This window comes from Moschus berezovskii, chromosome 15 (genome assembly GCF_049115385.1).
Source record: "Moschus berezovskii isolate FMDL1 chromosome 15, NW_MosBer_1.0, whole genome shotgun sequence".
Lineage (NCBI taxonomy): Eukaryota > Metazoa > Chordata > Mammalia > Artiodactyla > Moschidae > Moschus > Moschus berezovskii.
The window spans coordinates 81,940,651-81,965,109 of record NC_142474.1 but is presented as its reverse complement, the minus strand read 5'-3'; the positions used below and the strand labels follow the sequence as shown (position 1 = coordinate 81,965,109).

The 24,459-nt window shown below is 44.3% G+C and overlaps 1 protein-coding gene across 3 annotated transcripts in view; it reads left to right on the top strand.

The window, feature by feature from the left end:
- SEL1L2 (SEL1L2 adaptor subunit of SYVN1 ubiquitin ligase) overlaps positions 1–13,149 on the top strand; it is a 63,792-nt gene extending 50,643 nt beyond the window's left edge. For 2 of the 3 annotated variants that reach the window (XM_088844431.1, XM_088844430.1), the window contains 2 exons: positions 12,694–12,822; positions 12,961–13,149. In XM_088844431.1, coding sequence (XP_088700557.1) covers positions 12,694–12,822; positions 12,961–13,080 — 249 coding nt within the window. In that variant the 3' untranslated portion in view covers positions 13,081–13,149. Of the gene's footprint in view, positions 1–12,693; positions 12,823–12,942 lie in introns of all 3 variants that reach the window. The other variant, XM_055424325.2, reaches the window with a different exon arrangement.
- The last annotated feature ends 11,310 nt before the right edge of the window (positions 13,150–24,459 follow it).

Sequence of the window (24,459 nt, the reverse complement as noted above, 5' to 3'; positions counted from 1 at the left end):
GTGCTGGTAATCGTCCAAACCTAGGGACAATGGCTGTACAGGAAGGAAAATTTGTAAATGTTTTCCATTTCTTTGATGTCATCAATGGAAAGAAGAAGCCTTAACATTTGCTGAGTCCTCCCACAGACCAACAGGTACTATGGACCCTAACGTAGACTCCATGAGGTCAGATTTATCTTCTCCATGATGCCTTAGGACATAACTAACAAGTGGAAGAAATCTGGACTGCGTGTGGTGTGTGTGTGTGATAAGTCATGTCTGATTCTTTGGACGGTAGCCCGGCAGTCTCCTCTGTTCATGGAATTTTCCAGGCAAGAATCTAGTCTTGACCGATCTGATTCATAGTGAATTCACGCTTTTCCCAGCAACACTAGTGGCTCTGCCCCACTCCCTTCCACCTCCAGGCCTCTTTCCATTAGTTTCCACTGACTCTGTAATAACCTAAAAGGGAAAAGAATTTGGAAAAGATTAGATACAGGTATGAGTCTGTGGTATGGATCACCTTGCTGTACACCTGGAACTAACACAACATTGTTAATCAACTGTACTCCCAAAAATATACAAATTAAAAAAAAAAATGTGTCCACTAATTCTCAAGCCCTCAGTAGTAAGGAGAAAGTGAGAATGAGGTCCCAGCTGGATACTGGGAAGTGCTTTGATCCAGAAATGTCCTTTGACATATCCGCTGAGTGCATGACACAGCGCTGAGAGCTCTAGGAGGCCCAAGAAGATGGATTTCCATCCTTTAAAAGCTACACTTGACTTGAGGAGATGGGGCATGTTCATCAGAAGAGGGCTAACACTACAAGGGAATATTGAGTAACTCCTGCAGTAAGCGTAAGGAAGGCTGAAGACGGCATTGGGTCTGACGGGGTGAGGAAGGTGTATTAAACATCGGTAATGAATTCCAGTTGAGCTATTTCAAGTCTTGAAAGATGATGCTGTGAAAGTGCTGCACTCAATATGCCAGCAGATTTGGAAAACTCAGCAGTGGCCACAGGACTGGAAGAGGTCAGTCTTCATTCCAATCCCAAAGAAAGGCAATGCCAAAGAATGCTCAAACTACCGCACAATTGCACTCATCTCACACGCTAGTAAAGTTATGCTCAAAATTCTCCAAGCCAGGCTTCAGCAGTATGTAAACCGTGAACTCCCAGATGTTCAAGCAGGTTTTAGAAAAGGCAGAGGCACCAGAGATCAAATTGCCAACATCCGCTGGATCATGGAGAAAGCAAGAGAGTTTCAGAAAAACATCTATTTCTGCTTCATTGACTATGCCAAAGCCTTTGACTGTGTGGATCACAATAAACTGTGGAACATTCTGGAAGAGATGGGAATCCCAGACCACCTGACCTGCCTCTTGAGAAACCTGTATGCAGGTCAGGAAGCAACAGTTAGAACCGGTCATGGAACAACAGACTGGTTCCGAATAGGAAAAGGAGTGCGTCAAGGTTGTATATTGTCACCTTGCTTATTTAACTTATATGCAGAGTACATCATGAGGAACGCTGGGCTGGAAGAAGCACAAGCTGGAATCAAGATTGCTGGGAGAAATATCAATAACCTCAGATATGCAGATGACACTACCCTTATGGCAGAAAGTGAAGAGGAACTCAAAAGCCTCTTGATGAAAGTGAAAGAGGAGAGTGAAAAGGTTGGCTTGAAGCTCACCATTCAGAAAACAAAGATCATGGCATCTGGTCCCATCACTTCATGGGAAATAGATGGAAAAACAGTGGAAACAGTGTCAGACTTTGTTTTTTTGGGCTCCAAAATCACTGCAGATGCTGATTGCAGCCATGAAATTAAAAGACGCTTGCTCCTTGGAAGGAAAGTTATGACCAACCTTGATAGTATATTAAAAAGCAGAGACATTACTTTGCCGACCAAGGTCCGTCTAGTCAAGGCAATGGTTTTTCCCGTGGTCATGTATGGATGTGAGAGTTGGACTGTGAAGAAAGCTGATCGCCGAAGAATCGATGCTTTTGAACTGTGGTGTTGGAGAAGACTCTTGAGAGTCCCTTATACTGCAAGGAGATCCAACCAGTCCATTCTAAAGGAGATCAATCCTGGATGTTCATTGGAGGAACTGATGCTAAAGCTGAAACTCCAATACTTTGGCCACCTCATGAGACGAGTTGACTCACTGGAAAAGACTCTGATGCTGGGAAAGGTTGGGGGCGGGAGGAGAAGGGGACGACGGAGAATGAGATGGCTGGATGGCATCACCGACTCTGTGGACATGAGTTTGAGTGTACTCCGGGAGTTGGTGATGGACAGGGAGGCCTGGCGTGCTGTGATTCATGGGGTCGCGGAGAGTCGGACACGACTGAGCGACTGAACTGAACTGAATGATACTAACAGCCAGGTGTTGGTGCATTGTGTGTGCCACCTCATTTAAGTCACATAACCACTCAGTGAGATGCATCCTATCATTGGCCTCCATCTCTGCGTCAGGAAACCACAGAGCAGGTTAAATCACAGGACCGAGTTTGCAGGGCTCCCTGGTGGTGGAGCCAGAATTTGAACCCACATTTCTGTGGGAAGAGTGGGCCCTGCATTAATGCATTTTCTATGCTTTCTCCTTCCTTCCAGTTGTAACTGGTAATTATTGAGGGAATTTCCTAGCTGACGACCGCTCCTGGGCACACTGCAGCCAGGGCTTCTTGTTCACTGGGAGAGATCCTTGCCTTTCTGTGCTCCCCTGCACCTGCCTTTTGCCTGATGTCTCTTCATCTTCCCCAGCACCCTAAGTCATGGAAAGAAGGTCAAATCCAAATGCAGTCTGTTATCCCTATTCTTAGCAGGTGCAAGTTTCCTGTGTTTATAAAATGGGGGCAGAGGGGACAGGACCAAATAGCTAAATTGGTTGATTCTTTGGATGTTATCAAACCACACTCCCTCCCTTCCAGCTGTCATCCACATCCGTACAGCAGAACAGTGATACAAGCCCTGCCCCAAGCTTTAAGGCTGAAACGAGCAAGCCTTTGTGAAAGGGCTTTGTCGAGAAACAGTGTGCGGAATGGCTGTATGTAGATCAGAAGAGAACTTGAAGGATTGCTAAATCAGGCTTCAATAGGATTAAAGCTTTTGTTCCTCATTCCCCATGTAAAACATAACCACATTGGTGAGAGGAGCATTGTCTGTATAGAGGATAAACGTGACCCCACCCGGTGGGTTAGATTCAGATGAGCTCTCCTGCCCCCACCCCTGCCCGTGAGTCAAGGAGGACTTGATGGCCGCGACCTCACCATGGTGAGGTCGACTAGCCCTGATTCCCTGCAGCGGGGAGAGCAACTCTGTCGGGACATAGGGTTGGCCAACTGCACAGCCCATCCGCCACCTCAGGAGCTTCGGTTTTCTCCCATGGAGCCAGTGCTGGGCTCCCTCCTAGGCACTTTCTTCAGGATGTCAAATAGCAGTTGTCGAGACAGACATTTCATACATCTGGAAAACACTTTGAAGTTTCTCTCTAGTCACATTTCTGTTCTTTTCAGTCAGGGTTCTTGTTAAATCGTGGATAGCTCATTTTGATCAGTCTCTCAGTCACACATATATTTTTTCCTACAGAAAGTCTCTACATTTAACCAAAAAAAAAAAAAGGAAAAGCTGCACTTAACCTCAGACCTGGACACAGAAATTTTAGAGTCAGTTAATGAGGAGACATTGCTCTTTGTCTTTATTAATTTATTTTGTTTAGTAGTTAGTAAAATAATAACCAAGTACCCAAAGGCCAAGTTTAATTAATCTTGCTATCTTGCAGTCAAATTAATGACAAGATATCACTTCTTCCAATTCTTAAAACAAATATGCAGATAATTAAAAGCCCAAAGCTTGTTCCAGGGATGTTTAATAAAAGCAAAGCAATTAGGAGAACAGGTTTGATAGCACCCAAATCATCAAGTAATTACGCATGTCTTTAACAAAGCTCTTCACCATCCTCTGTGTTACTTAAACCTCATGCAAACCAGTGGAAAGGGTGAGTCTAACATTTTTAATAGGATTTATTGGATAATCAAATAGGGTTTTGGTAAACTCTGTAGTTAAGCCTTCTGGAAGAAGAAAGGTACAAATCAACTCTTGGTAAATCAATGCAAAAATATGGGTTATTTTTCTCATCCTTCTTTAGGAGCAGATTTGGGGACTAAGGCGATATAGATGAATTATCCTAATGGCTTCATTGAGAAACATTTCAGCATCTCATTCTCCAGTATCTGACTTCAAGTTAAGCTCGCTTGACTTAAGCTTTAAACTGCAGACCAGTACTGACTGCACTGCTGTTGTTTTCTTGTTTGGCCATACCACATGGCATGCAAGATCTTAGTTGCCTGACCAGGGATTGAACCCGGCCCCCTGTAGTGGAAGCATGGAATCTTAACCACTGGACTGCCAGGAAAGTCCCCGCACCATTGGTTTGGAACACAAAATAGTACCTAGAGAGAAACTGAGAAATGACCTGAACTAGTTTAGAAATATAAGCACTCAGCTCACAAGTTAATATGAAATTCCTTCTCAATCTATGCTTGATTCAGAGGTACTTCAAAAATTTAACCATGAGAAGAAAACAGTTGCCCATTCTCTCCTGTCTGTTCTTTTGTCCTTATCCTGGTTCAGGCCAAAGTTTCTATTTGTTGTAAAGGCTTCTCAGGGGTCTCTCATTCTAATGTTCTTCCTTGAACTGTATGGCAGAGAATGCTCTGACCTCCGATGGAGGAAATACTTGCTGCTGGGATATGGCTCCTACTCTGAGACTGCACTTCCCAGCTCCCGTCACATCCATGTGGCTGCTTTTCACTGAAGGAATGGATGTGAAAGGGAAGAGTGTCATTTCTGGGCCAAGGCTGCTAAGAAGTAGATGGAGCTTCTCCCAGAGGCTATAGCACAGAACCACCCCAGGAAAATTTACCACCAACCAGTAACATCCACAATGGACTGTTGAATGTGTTAAAGCACTGAAATGTGGGGGTTGGTTTGTTACAGATGTTAGCATTACTTCAGTTAACATACATAGGTCTAGCAAAGCCCCACCAGGTTATTCTTTATACTTTAACAGTGTAACTCTGGTGCTGTTACTCTGCCACTGCTGCTGCTGCTAAGTCACGTCAGTCGTGTCTGACTCTGTGTGACCCCATAGACGGAAGCCCACCAGGCTCCTCTGTCCCTGGGATTCTCCAGGCAAGAACACTGGAGTGGGTTGCCATTTCCTTCTCCAATGTGTGAAAGTGAAAAGTGAAAGTGAAGTTGCTCAGTCATGTCTGACTTGTAGCGACCCCATGGACTGCAGCCCACCAGGCTCCTCCATCCATGGGATTTTCCAGGCAAGAGTACTGGAGTGGCTTGCCATTGCCAATAAACTTCTGCTAAAGCATGCGTGCACATGCACACACACACAGATATAAATATGAGCAAACGCAAAAATAAAAAAGAATCTTACTGACTTTCTATTGGCTAATGAAGTCCAGACTTCTTACTTACCCTGGCATTCAAAACCCTCCTTGACCTAACTTCAGTTCAGTTCAGTTCAGTCGCACAGTCGTGTCCGACTCTCCGCGACCCCATGAATCACAGCACGCCAGGCCTCCCTGTCCATCACCAACTCCCGGAGTACACTCAAACTCATGTCCACAGAATCGGTGATGCCATCCAGCCATCTCATTCTCCGCCGTCCCCTTCTTCTCCCGCCCCCAACCTTTCCCAGCATCAGAGTCTTTTCCAGTGAGTCAACTCGTCGCATGAGGTGGCCAAAGTATTGGAGTTTCAGCTTTAGCATCAGTCCCTCCAATGAACATCCAGGATTGATCTCCTTTAGAATGGACTGGTTGGATCTCCTTGCAGTATAAGGGACTCTCAAGAGTCTTCTCCAACACCACAGTTCAAAAGCATCGATTCTTCGGCGATCAGCTTTCTTCACAGTCCAACTCTCACATCCATACATGACCACGGGAAAAACCATTGCCTTGACTAGACGGACCTTGGTCGGCAAAGTAATGTCTCTGCTTTTTAATATACTATCAAGGTTGGTCATAACTTTCCTTCCAAGGAGCAAGCGTCTTTTAATTTCATGGCTGCAATCAGCATCTGCAGTGATTTTGGAGCCCAAAAAAACAAAGTCTGACACTGTTTCCACTGTTTTCCCATCTATTTCCCATGAAGTGATGGGACCAGATGCCATGATCTTTGTTTTCTGAATGTTGAGCTTCAAGCCAACCTTTTCACTCTCCTCTTTCACTTTCATCAAGAGGCTTTTGAGTTCCTCTTCACTTTCTGCCATAAGGGTAGTGTCATCTGCATATCTGAGGTTATTGATATTTCTCCCAGCAATCTTGATTCCAGCTTGTGCTTCTTCCAGCCCAGCGTTCCTCATGATGTACTCTGCATATAAGTTAAATAAGCAAGGTGACAATATACAACCTTGACGTACACCTTTTCCTATTTGGAACCAGTCTGTTGTTCCATGACCGGTTCTAACTGTTGCTTCCTGACCTGCATACAGGTTTCTCAAGAGGCAGGTCAGGTGGTCTGGGATTCCCATCTCTTTCAGAATGTTCCACTAATGGCTGGATATGCCACTATTTCCCTACGTATTTTCTAGGCTGCTTTTCCTTTCCCCCAAGCCTTTAAACTGCACCCTCTTGACTTTAGGTCATATCGCCCCATTTGATGGAATGACCTCCTCTCACATTTTTGCCCAATGAAGACCAATCCATTTTTCAAAGAATAGCTCCAATATCATCTCCTCTATGAATCCTTTGGTGAATCCCTCGATTTGAAAGACATCTGATTCTAAACTTCTGTGGTGCCGTGCCTTGCTTTTCTTCATTCATTTCCTTACTCGATATATATCAAGTCCTTGTTTTGTGTCCAGAAACATCGTGTGTGACTCTGGGGATATAAGAACAAGGCATCCTCCAAAGAGTTCACAGTGTGCTATGAAGAGACACATCCATAATGATGGTGAAAGTGCAAAATGGTGTGTGTACACACATGAGACAGGGAGGGAGTGATAGCCGCCCGGTCGTGTCCCACTCACTGCACCCCCAGGGACTGTGGCCTGCCAGGCTCCTTTGTCCAGGCAGGAATACTGGAGTGGGTTGCCATTTCCTTCTCCAGGGGATCTTCCCAACGCAGGGATCAAACTGGGGTCTCCCACATTACAGGCAGACTCTTTACAGTCTGAGCCACCAGAGAATCCTACTATTAAGAGACATTTCTAAGTATAAAGACAGGTCAACTTAAAAAGTATCAGCAAGTACGTGCTTGACTTTATCTTATAATCTACAGACAATACGTTAGAATATGTAATGAATGCACAGACTTTTTCCAAAGGAACACCTGAGACAGAGGTAGCAATAAAGTTATGAATGACAATCATCAGTCAGATGAAATAATTCAGATGAAGCTTATCTCTCTTGAAGAGATGGGGACTGGGCAAGTGGTCAGGAAGGAAATATAATGTGCTTTTAACTTTGTATGACAAATAATGTTCATTTCCGTGTTGCTGAACATAGTTCTCTTTTTGCAAAAGAAATCCTCTGCTTCAAATTACTGTCCGAATGCTCTAAGAAAGGTTATGGCTCTTTCTAAAAGATGTATATTTTGTCCTGTCATATTTCTGAGAGGGCCATTTTAATATCCAACTTCAACTTGGCTTTTCCAGAAAATAATTCTGTTCTGGTGTTTAAAGCTTGAGTTCTAACACTCCATAGGTGGTCAGACCAGACAAATGAGAAATAAAAATGCTTCAGGCCATAATTACTTTTACTTTTGACAGATCTATTTGTAGTTTATTCAGTAGATGTGGCTTTGTTTTACCTGCAGGAACCAAAAAAATGTGTTATCTTGTATGTCTAACTATAATATATTGAAACTCATTTCCAAAGGCTAATTTTCTCTCACTTTTTGTCTTAATTTGGATAGGTTTTCTAGTCAATATCTTAAAACATGTATGCTTTCTTCCATTTCAAAGAGTATCAAACAACAAAAAAATAGCAAAAAAAAAAAAAACTCCAAAAATAAAAATAAAGAGTATCATGTGTTTCTTACTCTCTATGTCAAAAAAACATTTTAGAACAGAATCTGACAGTACGATTCCTCAGCCTGAATTAATAGTTTTTTATTTTACAAACCTGTAAAATCTCAGCTCTGCCACTTACAAGTCATATGAATTTGGATAAGTAACTTAAGCTCTCTGTGTCTTAGTTTTTTCATCTTGAAAATGGGGCTAATATCATCTGCCCTATAGCGCTGTCATAGGGTTTAAATGACACCACAACAGTGGTGGCTGTTACACAGTAAATATTTAATAAGTATTAGCCATTATTATGCAATACTGTTCATCCATTAAAAATACAAATATTATAGACTAATGAAATATCTTAGAATGTGGTATATGGCTTGAAATATATTGTTAGCTTAAGAAAACAGAAGACAAAGTATCGTACAGAGTGAAAAATTCCTAAATTAAAAATATGTATATATGAATTAAAAACACTGAAATGCTAGTAGGATGTGTGTGGAATATCAGTAGTTACCTCTGTACAGTGAGATTGTGGGTGTTTTCCCCTCATTTGTTCACCTCTATATTTTCAAAGTTTCCACTAATTTAACATATTTATAATAAGAAAATAAGAATGGATTATTAAAGAAACTATCTCTGTCCCAGTATAAGAAATTTTTGATGACACCGAAAGATTCTGGGCTGGAAAGCCCCCCTGCATCATGTGATTGAACAGTTTTCATAAACCAGATATTTTATAGCTGGAGAATTCTGTATCTTTGAGTTGTGAGCAACTTTTGAACATGTGAGCATTGAACAGGAGTTCAGCACACCTGACATTATAGTCAGAAACATGTAAGAAGTTTATAGATCAGTTTACATAATCTCCTAATCAGTGAATTTAAAGCAAAATAAACTCCAGTGTACCACAGAAAAGATAAGCATACGTGGACTGGGTGTGTAATGGACGTATTTAATGAACCTCGGGGATCACCAAAGCACTGTTTATCAAGGGGAATTTTTGTGTGGAAACGATTTTGATTATTATTTTTTTTTTACTAAATAAGATCAGAGAACAAGGAGTCTTTTCCAGAGTCTAGTAATAAAATTTTCTTTCTATGAGTTGCCCTAATTAGCCAGAAACATTCAGGATTTTCTTTCTCTGGTGATTTTAAAGAAAGACTTTCCTATCCCATCCCAGACCCTCTGCTAATGGTGAGGCCACCTTGGCCAGGAGCCAGCTCATCCCACTTGAATGGTACTTCTCTGCTATTTTTTATTATAAGCCAAGTGACTGAATTGTGATATTTGTGCCCCAACAAATGAATTAATAACTCTTGCTGGCTTCAAATAAGAAGGAATGCCCGAGATATTGACACAGGCTGCCTTTTTCCAAACGTCCCATTCAAGATAATATGCTTGTCACATGTCGGGGTGACACCACTGTTATCATCTGTAGGGTGTTTTCAAATGAACAGCTATTGAATTTGTTGGAATTAGAGACACAAATTAGAGTTTTTACAACATCCATTTTCTCTGTTGCCAGAAAGATTTGTTCTGAACAGTCTCCTGAATTTTAAGTATTTTAAGCAGGCCTTATTCCTCTTTCTCAAACATAAATTTACCAGTCCACTTTGGAAAAACTTAAGAAATGACAAGCATAACACAGCTGAGAGGACGCCACCCAAGAAATGTGTTTAGCCGAGGCTTCAGGATTCACAACTATTTAGGCCTGTGTAATGGGAGTGTGAAAGTGACCCACTCCAGTGTTCTTGCCTGGAGAATCCCAGGGACAGGGGAGCCTGGTGACTTCCATCTATGGGGTCACACAGAGTCGGACACGACTGAAGTGACTTAGCAGCAGCAGCAGCAGCAATGGGAGTGTGGATCATGGAGAAAGCAAGAGAGTTCCAGAAAAACATCTATTTCTGCTTCATTGACTATGCCAAAGCCTTTGACTGTGTGGATCACAATAAACTGTGGAACATTCTGAAAGAGATGGGAATACCAGACCACCTGACCTGCCTTTTGAGAAACCTGTATGCAGGTCAGGAAGCAACAGTCAGAACTGTACATGGAACAACAGACTGGTTCCAAATAGGAAAAGGAGTACGTCAAGGCTGTATATTGTCACCTTGCTTATTTAACTTATATACAGAGTACATCATGAGGAACGCTGGGCTGGAAGAAGCACAAGCTGGAATCAAGATTGCCGGGAGAAATATCAATAACCTCAGATATGCAGATGACACTACCCTTATGGCAGAAAGTGAAGAGGAACTAAGAAGCCTCTTGATGAAAGTGAAAGAGGAGAGTGAAAATGTTGGCTTGAAGCTCAACATTCAGAAAACTAAGATCATGACATCTGGTCCCATCACTTCATGGGAAATAGATGGAGAAACAGTGGAAACAGTGTCAGACTTAATTTTTGGGGGCTCCAAAATCACTGCAGATGGTGATTGCAGCCATGAAATTAAAAGACGCTTACTCCTTGGAAGGAAACTCATGACCAACCTAGATAGTATATTAAAAAGCAGAGACATTACTTTGCCAACAAAGGTCCGTCTAGTCAAGGCTATGGTTTTTCCTGTGGTGGTCATGTATGGATGTGAGAGTTGGACTGTGAAGAAAGCTGATTGCCGAAGAATTGATGCTTTTGAACATATTAAAAAGCAGAGACATTACTTTGCCAACAAAGGTCCGTCTAGTCAAGGCTATGGTTTTTCCTGTGGTGGTCATGTATGGATGTGAGAGTTGGACTGTGAAGAAAGCTGATTGCCGAAGAATTGATGCTTTTGAACTGTGGTGCTGGAGAAGACTCTTGAGAGTCCCTTGGACTGCAAGGAGATCCAACCAGTCCATTCTAAAGGAGATCAATCCTGGGTGTTCATTGGAAGGACAGATGCTAAAGCTGAAACTGCAATACTTTGGCCACCTCATGCGACGAGTTGACTCACTGGAAAAGACTCTGATGCTAGGAAAGGTTGGGGGCGGGAGGAGAAGGGGACGACAGAGAATGAGATGGCTGAATGGCATCACGGACTCTGTGGACATGAGTTTGAGTGTACTCCGGGAGTTGGTGATGGACAGGGAGGCCTGGCGTGCTATGATTCATAGGGTCGCAGAGAGTCAGATACGACTGAGCGACTGAACTGAATGGGAGTGTGGGAAATGGAAGGGAGAGACAGAGACATACAGGATGACTACAATTTGTGAAAAATTCTTCTCCTTCCCCTTCTTTTGAAAATAATCCACAGGCACCCAAGCAGAGTAGACCTTTAAATTCTACTTAGTCTTTCATTATTCTGTTTGGGGAAACAAAACAAAGCAAGCAAAAAACAAGCCATAAGTAGGTGAAAATGAAAAAGAAACACATTTTGATCTGTCGTGGCGTAATTTAACAGGAAGAAGTGTCCCTAAAAAGAGAGTAAGTCATTCATGGGGTCAAATCCCAGCCTGAGAGTCAAAGTAGCTCATTCACTCACTTCTCATTTGCTCACTCACTCGATGTGTTATCAAAGACCTGCCGTGCACTCGACGCTTCATTAGGCTCTGGAAATTCAGGGGCAAACAGGCAGTTCAAACCCCTGTCTTCAAGGATCTGGAGACAACGAATTTACAAACCCCAAACCTTCACGTATAATAAGTACATGAAGAAAAGTAGGAACTTTAAATGCTTATCACCGTCTGTATTGCCATTTGCTTTGGGAGCTGCATTGTTAGCGTCTTTCCTCCTGCCCCTTTAATTGGAATCATGGATCTGGTTCAGTGATACCAAGGAAGCTCTTTGGAGACTCTTGATTTTCCATGGCTGCTGTAACAAATTACCACAAACTCAATGCCTTAAAACCACACACACTTGTCTCACTGTTTCTGTAGGTTAGAAGTCTAGGTGAGCTTGACTGGGCCTTCTGCATAGGGTCTGCAAGCCTGAAATCAAAGTTGTGGTCCTTACAGAGGGCTCTGGGGAAGAATCTGCTTCCAAACTTGTTCAGGTCATTGTCCAAATTCAGTTTCTTGTGTTTATAGGACTGGGGGCCCCATTTCCTTGCTGGCTGTCCACATTCCTTCTCCTGTCCAGGGGGCCCTTCCAAAAACAGGAAGTTGAGTCATTCCCATGCCTAGAACCTCTGACTTCTCCTCTGCCACATCTCTCTGCCTTTCTCTTCTGCTCTGTGAGAAAACTCAGTGTTTAAGGGCTCATGTGATTACATTGGGTCCACCAGGTCCTTCAGGACAATCTTCCTATCTTAACATTTGAAACCTTATTTATATTTGCAAAATTTGCTCTGCCCTTGTAACATAACATTTTTTAACATTCATTTTTAAAAAATTTTAATAGACTTTAGCAATCTTGTTTTTACGTTTTATCCTTTTAAAATTAATTAGTTGCGTCTTGGTTGAGACTTGCAAACTCTTAGTTGCAGCGTGTGGGATCTCGTACCCCAGCCAGGGGTTGAACCAAGGCCCCCTGTGTTGGGAGCTCTGAGTTGAGTCTTAGCTACTGGACCACCAGGGAAGCCCCATAACATATTAATAAGTTCCAAGGATTAAGGCATGAACATCCTGGGGTAGGGGGTAGTGGGGGAAGCATTCAGACCTACCAAAGATAAATTTCAAACAGTGACTTTCACTTAATTACTCCTAAAGAATCTGTGCCTAATAAGTATGGCCTAATAAGTATGTTCTATTTCCAGGACATCCACTTGGCCAGGAGATTATATGACATGGCTGCTCAAACAAGTCCAGATGCTCACATACCAGTGTTTTTGGCCCTCATGAAATTGGAAACTGTGCATTTGCTCCAAGATATCCTGTTTTTTAATGTAAGTTTGTCTCAAATAAGTCCCAAATCTCTGGAAACTCCAACGAGCATCTCTTGGACAGAGGGATGGGGGAAGATGATGTTCTGAATAACGTGGGAGGCTTGGGTTTATTTTTGACAGACTGTCTCTCGCCTGCAGTTTACTGTGAGATGGAAATGGATGACACTGGACAACACCATTGGACCGTGCTGGGATTTATTTGTGATTGGCCTAATTGTTGCTGTGCTGATCTTCTTGCTTAGAAATCACTATGGGTAGGATCTGGACCACAGAAAAACCTGCTCACGGGAACCAGTCCACTTCAAGTTATCTTCACTAAATAAAGAATTTCCCCATCAGACTCAGGAGCTTGCTGCTGACTTCTTTTACAGGCCTTGAGGGAAAAGGGACAAAGATTGGGACCTGTCCTCCAAGGAACCATTTCAGACCTCTTGCTTAGCTGAGGTCTCCCTTGTGGGGAGAGGTTTGCTGGAGACTCATCAGCTGAGACTCCCTTACACACTTCTCATCTCGGGGCGTTCTGGTCCCATGTGTCAGTCGCTCTGTCGTGCCTGACTCTCTGTGACCCCATGGACTGCAGCCCATCAGGCTCCTCGGTCCACAGGATTTTCCAGGCAAGGATACTGGAGCGGCTTGCCATTTCCTTCTCCAGGCTCTAGTCCTGAGTTAGGGATAAAGAGCACCCATTTTCATGTGGTTGTGACAACCTGTTCCCTTTTGAGAGGACAAATGGGTTTCTTGGCTCCTGCAGGCACACTGAACTTGGGAGAAGGGAGAGTTTGGGGAGGGCAAGAACACAGATCCCTGAGAATTTGAGAAAGGCAAAAATTACAAGCAGACTCTTATCTTGAGGGAATGACCTGGCGAACCACAGTCTATCTCTGATGAGACAAAGTTCCTCATGGCGTTGCTGTGCCTCGGGACTGACTCAGCCTCCTCACCGGGGTCTTTCTGTCTGAGCTTCCTTAGCAGCCATGTAGCGAACAGCACCATCTGGGGTCTGTCCAGCATCGCATCCCTCTCTTCCTTTCCTCACTGGAACCCTGGGGACTTCCCTTCAGAGTACTCACAGTGGGTAATGGCACCAGCCTCCAAGGACAGAAGGTAAAGGGCCCGGCTCTTTGTCTCCCCTGATGGATGAGGCAGGGTTGGGGCCCAGGGCTGGGGCGGTGGGGAGGAGACACGTGCAGGAGACCCACGACCGAAGTCAAGAGCCAGGCTTAAATCTCACTCTCACTAAGCCTCAGTTTCCTGATCTGCAAAACAAAAAGATTGATCTTTTCATCTTTTCCCCTTGGGATAAAGCTACCCACTCCAGTATTCTGACCTGGAGAATTCCCTGGACTGCCCATGGGGTTGCAAAGAGTCGGACATGACTGAATGACTTTTTCACTTTTTCAAGATCTTAGAGAGCTGGTATGAAGATTAATGGGATAATGTATGTAAAGGAATTATCACAGGGTCTGGCATCTAGAATGAATTTCCATAAATGGCAACTTTTAATATTCTCTAAAAGCTAAAGGCAGATTGGTTGGCACATGGGGACAGTTGAGGTGATAACAATCAGTGTGGTTTCAGTACCCAGAGGTAGTTCTCCAGCCAAAATGCTGGGTGTTTAGGCAGGAAAAGATTGTACTTGCCTACTTGAAAACCCAAACTAAAGACAGGAAGAGAGTTAATTGATAATGTCGATCATAAACAGAAAGGAGAGTGAAATGGATTTGGAACCAAACACCCTGTGTTTGAGGTCCAGCTTTGTCCCTTAGTAGCTCTGTGACTTTGGGCATAGCTTCTCCAAACCTCAATCTTTCCTCCATCAAATGGGATCAATTCCTACCTGACTGGAGATTTGTGACATTTCAATAAGCCTAACTTCACAGATGCTTTGTAAACATTGTATATCCATCCATATGCCGGCCAGAGTCTTTCCTTGGCCATTCACTAGCCAGGCCTGTCTGAGGTCCAAGTATTTAGAATTTCCTGCACACATTCCTTGACTTACTAAAGAGTTCCATTTCCAAAGGAACAATAAAAGCCTAATTTACAAATGTGAAAGGAAGGAGCAGGCAACATCCCAAACCTCAGGTCAGGGCCTAATGCATAGGGTGGCCCTGCAGTTCTATCTCACAGGTATCTGGAATGCGAGTACATCAGAGATGGGATAAATGTAAAGAGGGGAGTATAGAGTTGGTGAGCCCTGGCTCCAAGACTGGCTGAAGAACGAGCTCCTTCAAAGTAAAGCTTGTGAGAATAGCTGCAGATGGGGCAGAAAGGGGGATGACTCGGCGGTGTGCTGTGTCGAGTGGAACACTGCCTGAAACCTAGGAGCGGGACCAGGGTGAGCTCATCACTTCCCTGTTTCAGCTCATTGTTCCAAGTGAACACGAGCCAAAGGCTCTGAGAGCAAGCGTGGTTTAGGGTGTTTGAATCATTCAAGCATCTGTTTCTGGGCTTCTCCTCCAGAGCCGGGGCTGTAGCAGCTCCCTCATCCACATCTGGGTGGCCACGTGGTGACAGACCACCAAGCACCACACACACTTTCACACAGTGCCTTCCCACACGAGTCTCAGTCAGAGGACTTTTGGTAGCGAGAAAAGATGCTGTGTCAGCTTCCCTGTGGTCTGCGGCCAGTCCAGCTGCACGTGAGCCCTGTGAGGGCGCGGGGTCTGTTTCTCACCTCTGAGTACCCAGGGCTCCACATACAGAAGGTCCTCAGTCAGCACTGGGTGACCAGCTTGTCCACACCCGGCTCCCGCACCCCCAGCCCGGGCCAGCTCACCCCCTTCTCTCAGCGCAAGTCTGTCACGAAGGGCACAGTGACTCACGTTTTTACACCCAGCACAGCAGCTGGTCCTTCAGAGTTCCCAGCTACTGCACAAGGGCAGTTACAGCGGAGTTTATCTGTCATTCATACAGTTTCTTGCCTTAGGAAAGCTGATGCTCTGTACCTTTTAAAACTCCCAAGGCTGAATTAAATGAAAATCTCTGGGGGTGGGAGTCAGGCAGCAGAGCCTAGGGCGAGGCCTACTGTAACCCGTGACACGGAAGTGTGCTGTAAGCAGATTCAGTGTAATGCGCTGACTCTGGGTTTCGCCAAAGACTCGGTGCTTGGATGGAGAGCTGTGCTGGGGACATTCACAAATGCACCTCCAGCTGGGTGGGTGTGATGGCCGGGCCTTGACTCTGTTGGGTTGTGTGAATGACCAGGCCTGACTCAGGTTGCTGAACAAGACTCAGGAACATCTTCATTCCAGGCCTGTCTCCCCAGGGCCGGCTAGTGGCCTCAGGCAAATGAATCTCTCTGTGGGACTCAGTTTCCTCAACTGCAAACCAAGAAAGATTTCTCTAATGTCTTACAACTCCAAAGTTTTATAATTCCAATCCAGACTCTCAGTATAACATTAAGATCTATACCAGAAAACGTCTTAAAATCTTTCCATGTGTGGCAAGAATGATTTTTTTAGGCTATGAGATTATTTTAATTCTTAGCTTTCTTTTTTTTCCCCTGCCACCTAATTAATTTCACTCAGCATTTGTGCCTGTGATTTGATATGGAAGTATTATTTTGAGGTGTATGCTTGTGCGAAATGGTTTATCCTAATTTGTGTTTTATTAATCAGAAAATAATTTCTAGGTGAAGATAAAGTGCTTCTGAAAAAAGGAATATTCAATCTTCACCTAATAGAATATTAGAGCAAATCGTTTATATTTCAGGTTTGGATTTTGCCATAGACGCAGAACAGCTGTCTGAGGTGCTATGACATACTTTTTTTTAAAAAGGAATAATGACTTTAAGCAGTATCTGTTTATTAATCAGTCTTTTTGTATGAGCAAGAGGAAATTTTATGTAAGACAAATGGTAAGCTATTCAACATCGTAATAAGTCAATAATTTGTACTTGAAAGCTTCTCTAAAATTTATTCTGTCTGGGATAATAATAGCCAACATATCATGCTTATAATGTGCCAGGCACTGTTCTAACCGAATGTATTATTGACTCATTAGACCTTTACAACAACCTTTTCTGGAGGATAATGTATCATCTTCCCTCTTTTCCAGAAGAGGAAACTGGGGTCAAGTAAATTGTCCAAGGCCCCACAGCCAGAACAACCAAGTCTAGAGTCTGTGCTTTTAATCCCTGCACTGGACTGTCTTGAGAAAGTTCATAAACAACTCTTGCAATGACTGCATTCTCATAGCTGAACATTAAGTTTTCCCAACTATTCAAATTATTCAAAAAGCCTTCACAATGCCAGGAGTTGTGCTAGGCTGTATTTACCAAAACATGTTCATAGTCTTGCAGGGTGCCCCTTGATAAAGAGGTTACTGGGTCATTAAATCTGGAAGATGCCATAAAGTATAGCCTCCTGTGGGGCTTCCCAGGTGGCACTAGTGGTAAAGAATCTGCCTGCCAGTGCAGGAGACATAAGAGACCTGGGTTTGATCCTTGGGTCGGGAAGATCCCCTGGAGGAGGAAATGGCAACCCACTCCAGTATTCTTGCCTGAAGAATCCCATGAACAGAGGAGCCTGGTGGGCTACAAAGAGTTGCAAAGAGTTGGACACGACTGAAGTGACTTACCGTGCATGCACACATGGCCTCTTGTGGGAGATTCACAACAATGTGGGCATCTTATAGGAAAAATACCCACTGACTCTTGTGTGACTCAGCTTTCCCAACCATGTTTACCTCTGGAAACTCTTCCTCTCCCCCCTGTTCCAACCCTTATCTTCTTCTGGAGGACCTAGTAACACTGTAATTTGAGGGCTATTGCACTGCACATGTAAGTCATCTTATGAGCCTGGCTTTCCAAGCTTGGCACTTATTCTCTGCTGGGCATCATACAATCTGAGAATGGTTCATGTCAGCAGGTGAGTAGCTAACACAAGATAAGCTGGTTAGTGATGGATTCAACAGGCAGGTCTGATTTCAGAATTCATGCTGACCACTCTCCTGGGCCACCCTGATATCTAATGACAGCCATACATCTTGCCTGAACCAGAGACTATCACCCCACAATCTAAGGCCCAGTCATCCTGACACGGGCCTTGCTGTGACCTTACATCATGGGTCTTATTTTCCAGCACCAAGCCCTTTCCTGTTCCCAGTTCACCTGCCCCCTGCAATCTGTATCCCCCTGCTCTGTGAGACACTCAGATTCCTCTGGAAATCCAACCAAGGAGCTGACCCCTGAAATCTGAAGCTGAACGTGCCTGGTGCCCCCACTTCCTGTATTTCAGGGCCCCGTTATCTCTTGTGTTCATGGGGATCCCCCTGTTGTCCGCCTAGCAGCGAGTCTATCTGGGCCATCTCCGTGGCTGATGAACCCTGATTATAGCAGTGCCACTGCTTAAAGGGCTGAACACTTAGCTGAAAGGCAGAAGCTGTGGACAAAGAACATCAAATAAAGGCTAACGGAGAAGGAACTCAGAGAAGTTCACGATGGCCCAGGAGGAAAAGGCAGGATGAAGTTGAACTGGATGAAGGTGAGTTTAGAGTGAGAGGGACCCGGAAGAGTTTGGAGGGCAGGGGGCTCCAAGGGGCAGATTCTAGTGTAGGGCTGAGTGTGTTGGAGACCGAGGAGGTTCCAGTACGCTGGCTGGCACGTACTACACTTAAAAGGGGAGATGTAGAGAAAAAAGACTGGGACGTCACACAGAAGGCACCAACCTCCAAAAGAAGGCTGCTGCTGCTGCTAAGTCACTTCAGTCGTATCCGACTCTGTGTGACCCCATAGACGGAAGCCCACCAGGCTCCCCTCTCCCTGGGATTCTCCAGGCAAGAACACTGGAGTGGGTTGCCATTTCCTTCTCCACCAAAAGAAGGCAGTGTGATGAAATTAAATGCTTCGTCCCATACAAAACCAAAGTCACATTGGCTCTGCCATGTATATGACCTTGGGGAAGTCATCACAGCCTCTCTGAACTTGTTTCCTCATCTGGAATACGAGGCACTAGTCCTAGCATCCACCTGCTGGAGAGCTGAGGAGATGAAAGGAGAACTGAGCATGCGTATCAGAGCCTCAGCACATTGCCTGGCAGAGGTGTAATACACTCCGGTTTAAAAGGAGGGCGCTGCCAACCCATGGCACGTTGGTACGGGTTAAATCAAGCTGTTTTTGTTGAGAAGTGAAGCTGGCTTCAGTTGAAATCCAAGTTAATGTTAAAAAGACAAGTCCCCAGCGGTCACCATGAAGACGAGAAACCACAAGGGCGAGAGGGCGGTCCTGGCTCCTCCAATCTTGGGACCCAGGTCCTCGGACCAAGCTGAACGTTTCTGAACTCACCCTGCTCGAGGGCTCACAGCCATCTTCCCCCCATAATGTGGTGCAGGATTCTCCTGCTCCCCTCAGGGCCTCGAGTCCTTATGGCCTTGACTCTCAACCAATAGGAGGAAAGTGGAAAAAAATATTGTTTGAAGAATCCCCTCAGGGACTTGGGATGCAGGCCTGTGGCCTCCCTTGAGATTGAGAGCAGACCTTTATTCCACAGGTGAGAATCCTGAGGTCCGAGATGGTGCTGGCCCACATGTCAGGAGCCAGTACGCCAGGAACAAAGCCAGACCCCCTAGCTCCCACTCCCTGCCCTTCCTTCCACTTCCAGTTTCTTGGCAAAGCTGTCTAGTCCTCCTCTGGAATTCTCCTCCTCCCACTCCCAGTGTCAGCACAGGCTCCTGACCCTGGGGCCTGGAGCCATTCCTGATTCTTTTTCTGCTGGCCTGGCTCTGACACGGTCAGCACTGGGGGTCCTGAGCACACGCATGAGACTCTGCACAAGAAGTCCAGAGACGGGCCAGACTGCATCCGGACTACAAGCAGTTTATCTTTGCCTGGTTTTGGCAAAGGCCAGCCAAGGCCAAGACAGGATCAACTCTGGCTTTTAGCTTACCCACAACCATTTAGTACTTCAGAGGAACTAAAGAGCCTCTTGATGAAGGTGAAAGAGGAGAGTGAAGAAGTTGGCTTGAAGCTCAACATTCAGAAAACTAAGATCGTGGCATCCAGTCCCATCACTTCATGGCAAATAGATGGAGAAGCAGTGGAAACAGTGGCTGACTTTATTTTGGGGGGCTCCAAAATCACTGCAGATGGTGACTACAGCCATGAAATTAAAAGACGCTTACTCTTTGGATGAAAATTTATGACCAACCTAGACAGCATATTAAAAAGCAGAGACATTACTTTCCAACAAAGGTCCATCTAGTCAAGGCTATGGTTTTTCCAGTAGTCATGTATGGATGTGAGAGTTGGACCATAAAGAAAGCTGAGCACCAAAGAATTGATGCTTTTGAACTGTGGTGTTGGAGAAGACTCTTGAGAGTCTCTTGGACTGCAAGGAGATCCAACCAGTACATCCTAAAGATCAGTCCTGAATATTCATCGGAAGGACTGATGCTGAAGGTGAAACTCCAATATTTTGGCCACCTGATGCAAAGAACTAACTCATTGGAAAAGACCCTGATGCTGGGAAAGATTGAAGGCAGGAGGAGAAGGGGACGACAGAGGATGAGATGGTTGGATGCCATCACCGACTCAATGGACATGAGTTTGGGTAAATGCTGGGAGGCCTGGCATGCTGTAGTCCATGGGGTCGCAAAGAGTAGGACACAACTGAGTGACTGAACTGAACTGAACCATTTCCACGGCCTTGTGCACACCTGAGAGCCTATAGCAAGCCCACAGCATCAACAGTCCATCCTGATAACAAGCCGTCAATAGCTGAGGCAGGAGGGACTGGGAAAACCACAGCCGCCATTGCCTCACTGAACTCCCAAGGCCAGAGCTGCTTCACACTCTCTTGTTCACTACGGACTCACCCCATCAGGTTGCTAGAAAACTGATCCTAGGACAGTGTTCCTAGGAAATAAAACTAAATTTCCAACCTAAATTTGAAGCCCACTAACCTTGGGAGGTTAGTTCTACTTCCAGGTACCATGGACTCAAACCTCAAGATAACCTCACGTCCAGGTTCCCCTGAGGACAAAGGTAACGCAGTTTATGCTAACTTTACACAATTACAAATAAGCAGGCTATGTTCTATGCTTTAAGGAACATCGTGGCACACCCTGGGCACCTCCAAAGACAGCATATTAGTTACCTACCGCTGCCTTAACGTGTAACTCCAAACACAGACAGTTATCTGTTTGTGAGGATCAGGCATTTGGGAGTGGCTTGGCTGGCCCTGGGTCTGTTGTGAGGCTGCCATCACGCTGTCACCTGAGAGTCTGACTGGGGTTGGAGGGTCTTCTGAGCTGGCTCACTTGCTGACAGATCTCAGAGTCCTCTCCAAGCGCTGCCCGATGTCCCCAGGGAAGGGATCCCAGATACGGTGAGGAGGAGGTGGGGCCTCTGACTACCTCCTCAGAGGGACACACAGCACTGCCATATTCTACTTGTTGGAAAAGAATCCCTGAATTCAACCCAAACTCACAGGGAGAAGAATGAAGCTCCACCTCTCGGAAGAGAGTATCAGAGAATCTGCAGATAGATTTTAAAACCACACACACACAAAGCATTTTTTCCCTATTTGTTAACAGCAGTACCTTCTGTTATCTTCAAATTAATCTTTTTTTTAAAGCAGCAAGATAAACACCTGTCAAGTATCCAGGCAGAGAATTAAAGTACAACAACTTGTGAAAGCTCAGTGGTAAAGAATCCACCTGCCAATGCAGGAGAAGTGGGTTTGATCCCTGAATTGGGAAGACCCCTTGGAGAAGGAAACGGCAACTCACTCCAGTATCCTTGCCTGAAAAATCCCACGGACAGAAGAGCCTGGAGGGCTACAGTCCATGGGGTCGCAAAGAGTTGGGTATGACTTAGCAACTCAACAACATTTGTGAAAAATAATCTGCTTATTAGTTTTCTGAAGATAAACTTCACATTATTAACAACCACAATAACAACCACCCCACCTTGAGACCCCCTCTATTAAAAAAACGCTCAAAACATTTTTTAGGCAAGAGGCTAAAATAATAATTTATGAAGGAATAAAATATAACCACTATGCCAACTATACTTTTCCCCAAATATCTTTTTTTTACATGTTCATTTCTTTCTTATGCAGAAGCCAACTGATGGTTAAATACTTAATTTCATCCTTATTTAAGGGATATATGAAAGTGAAAGTGAAGTTGCTCAGTTTTGTCCAACTTTTTGCAACCCCATGGATGGCAGCCTACCAGGCTCTGTGTCCATGGGATTTTCCAGGCAAGAATACTAGAGTGAGCTGCCATACTAGAAGGAAATGGGCTGCCATTTCCTTCTCCAGGGGATCTTCCCAACCCAGGGATCGAACCCAGGTCTCCTGCATTGCAGACAGACGCTTTACCATCTGAGCCACTAGGGAAGCCCAATATGCCGAGTTATAAAAACTATGTCTTCAGTATAATGTGAGTCACTCAGTTCTGTCCTGCTCTTTGCAATTGCTCTTGGCCCACCAGGCTCCTCTGTCCACGGACTCCTCCAGGCAAGAATACTGGAGTGGGTAGCCTTTCCCTTCTCCAGGGGACCTTCTCACCCAGGGATTGAACCCAGGGATTGAACCCAGGTCTCCCGCATTGCAGGCAGATTCTTTACCATCCAAGCCACCAGATGCCTGTCTTCCATTAAGGCCATGCTGTAATTGTTTCCACCTAGTGGATAAACATGGTACTAAAAGGGTATGAAAACAAAACTGGATTCATAGCTACTTCATGAGATACATCTTTTTGTAGTTACAACTTTTTACATTCATATAACAGAATTGAGGGTCTATGGGTAGCTTCCATCTCAACAAATCCTGCAGAAATCCTGTGTTTTCAAAAAATTTTTTTTCATGTATGCTAGCTACTTCTGGAATTCTCTAGGCTAACAACCTGGTATATTGCTAAGAACCAAGAAATAATCCAAAAAGTCTCCCAGGAGCCAACAGGTGTCCCAGGTCCACACCCTGAGAGCCCCATTAGACTGACAACTAAGAGCAGAGTCAGGAGCCTGGCTCACAGGCCTCAGTGGGGATTTGTTATGGGAACCAATTAAGCCCATGCATTTTATTCCAAAGAGGAGTCCTTGGAGAGCCTCCTTCCTCTTTCCTACCTTAAACACTGTCCTCAAAACTTTCAATCTAAATTCTAATCTTACACATCAGAAAAGGCATGAAAAACTGATTCAGCAAGTTCATTTCTGTCAGGCTACTGAGATTGACAGCAAGCAAGAAAAGTGCAGGGAAAGACAAACCACATTTTTTTAGGGTCAGTGTAGGAACAAGCAATGCAGTACAAGTTGTGACAGTAACTGTCAAGTTATAAAGATAAAAAGTTACAAAGTTACAAAGAAAAAAGTTGTAAAGAAATGGTTATGTTCCTATATACTGTTTAAGAATGAAACGTATTTTGGAAATATTTCTGATAAGACATTTTTTAAAGTTTTGTGACCTAGAAGAATGTCTTTAATCATTTGGAAAACATAGCTATTCAGAAAAATTTATTTTCTGAGGGTTCCAAACAATTAAACCTTAATAGATACTTCAAGCAGACATTAACTAAAAAAATAATTTCACAACTGTCACTCACATCAAACAGTAAGTGTCCTCAATTCGCTGTGTTAATTCCTCTTACAAATGAAAGTTAATACCCTTGGCAAGAACCCTCAAAATTTACAGAGAGATTAAAAAGCGAAAGTACCAGCATCCCTGCTTGCTTCTGCCCAATGCATGCACCTCTGACAGGTGTTCAAACACCGGGACAGGTGCAGACACACCTGGTTCCCCAGTCCCTGTCCTCAGCCTGGACAATTCTGCACGCGTTCTTCAAAAACAACTAATAAACATATAAACGTGCGTCATTTAGGAACAGACACTGTGGAATGTATCCTTTCCTCAGGCATCTATTTACAATTTAATATGTGTAGGGGGGGGTCACTGTTCTCTTTTCCCTTCAAATCTGAAAGCTGAACTTAAAAAAAGAAAACAAACTCAACAAACAAAAACTTCCCCAAGTTCTGCTTCCTAGTTATTCTTTTCCTTATTTAAAAAAAAAAGTTACCAAGAGTATCCCAATTTCTAATATCAATGAATGTCCCAACTAAAGAGAGCAAGAACAGTCATTTTTGTCCTATAAAATTCTGCTTTTAACTGTAACTCAGTCTATGAAAGGGCACGTTATCCACATAGTTGTTGTTTTTTAATTAATTTTAATTGGAGGCTACAATATTGTATTGGTTTTGCCATACATTGACATGAATCTGCCCCGGGTGCACATGTGTTCCCCATCCTGAACCCCCTCCCACGTCCCTCCCCATCCCATCCCTTTGGTTCATCCCTGTGCACCAGCCCCAAGCATCCTATATCATGCATCGAACCTAGACTGGTGATCCGTTTCACGTATGATAATATACATGTTTCAATGCCGTTCTTCCAAATCATCCCACCCTCGCCCTCTCCCACAGAGTCAAACAGTCTGTTCCTTGGGGAGGGAGGTGGAAGGGGGGTTCAGGATGGGGACACATGTGCACCCGTGGCTGATTCATGTCAATGTATGGCAAAACCACTACAATACTGTAGTCAGCCTCCAATTAAAATAAATGAATTAGAAAACAAAAGTCTGTTCTTAATCTCTGTGTCTCTTTTGCTGTCTTGCATATAGGGTCATCGTTACCATCTT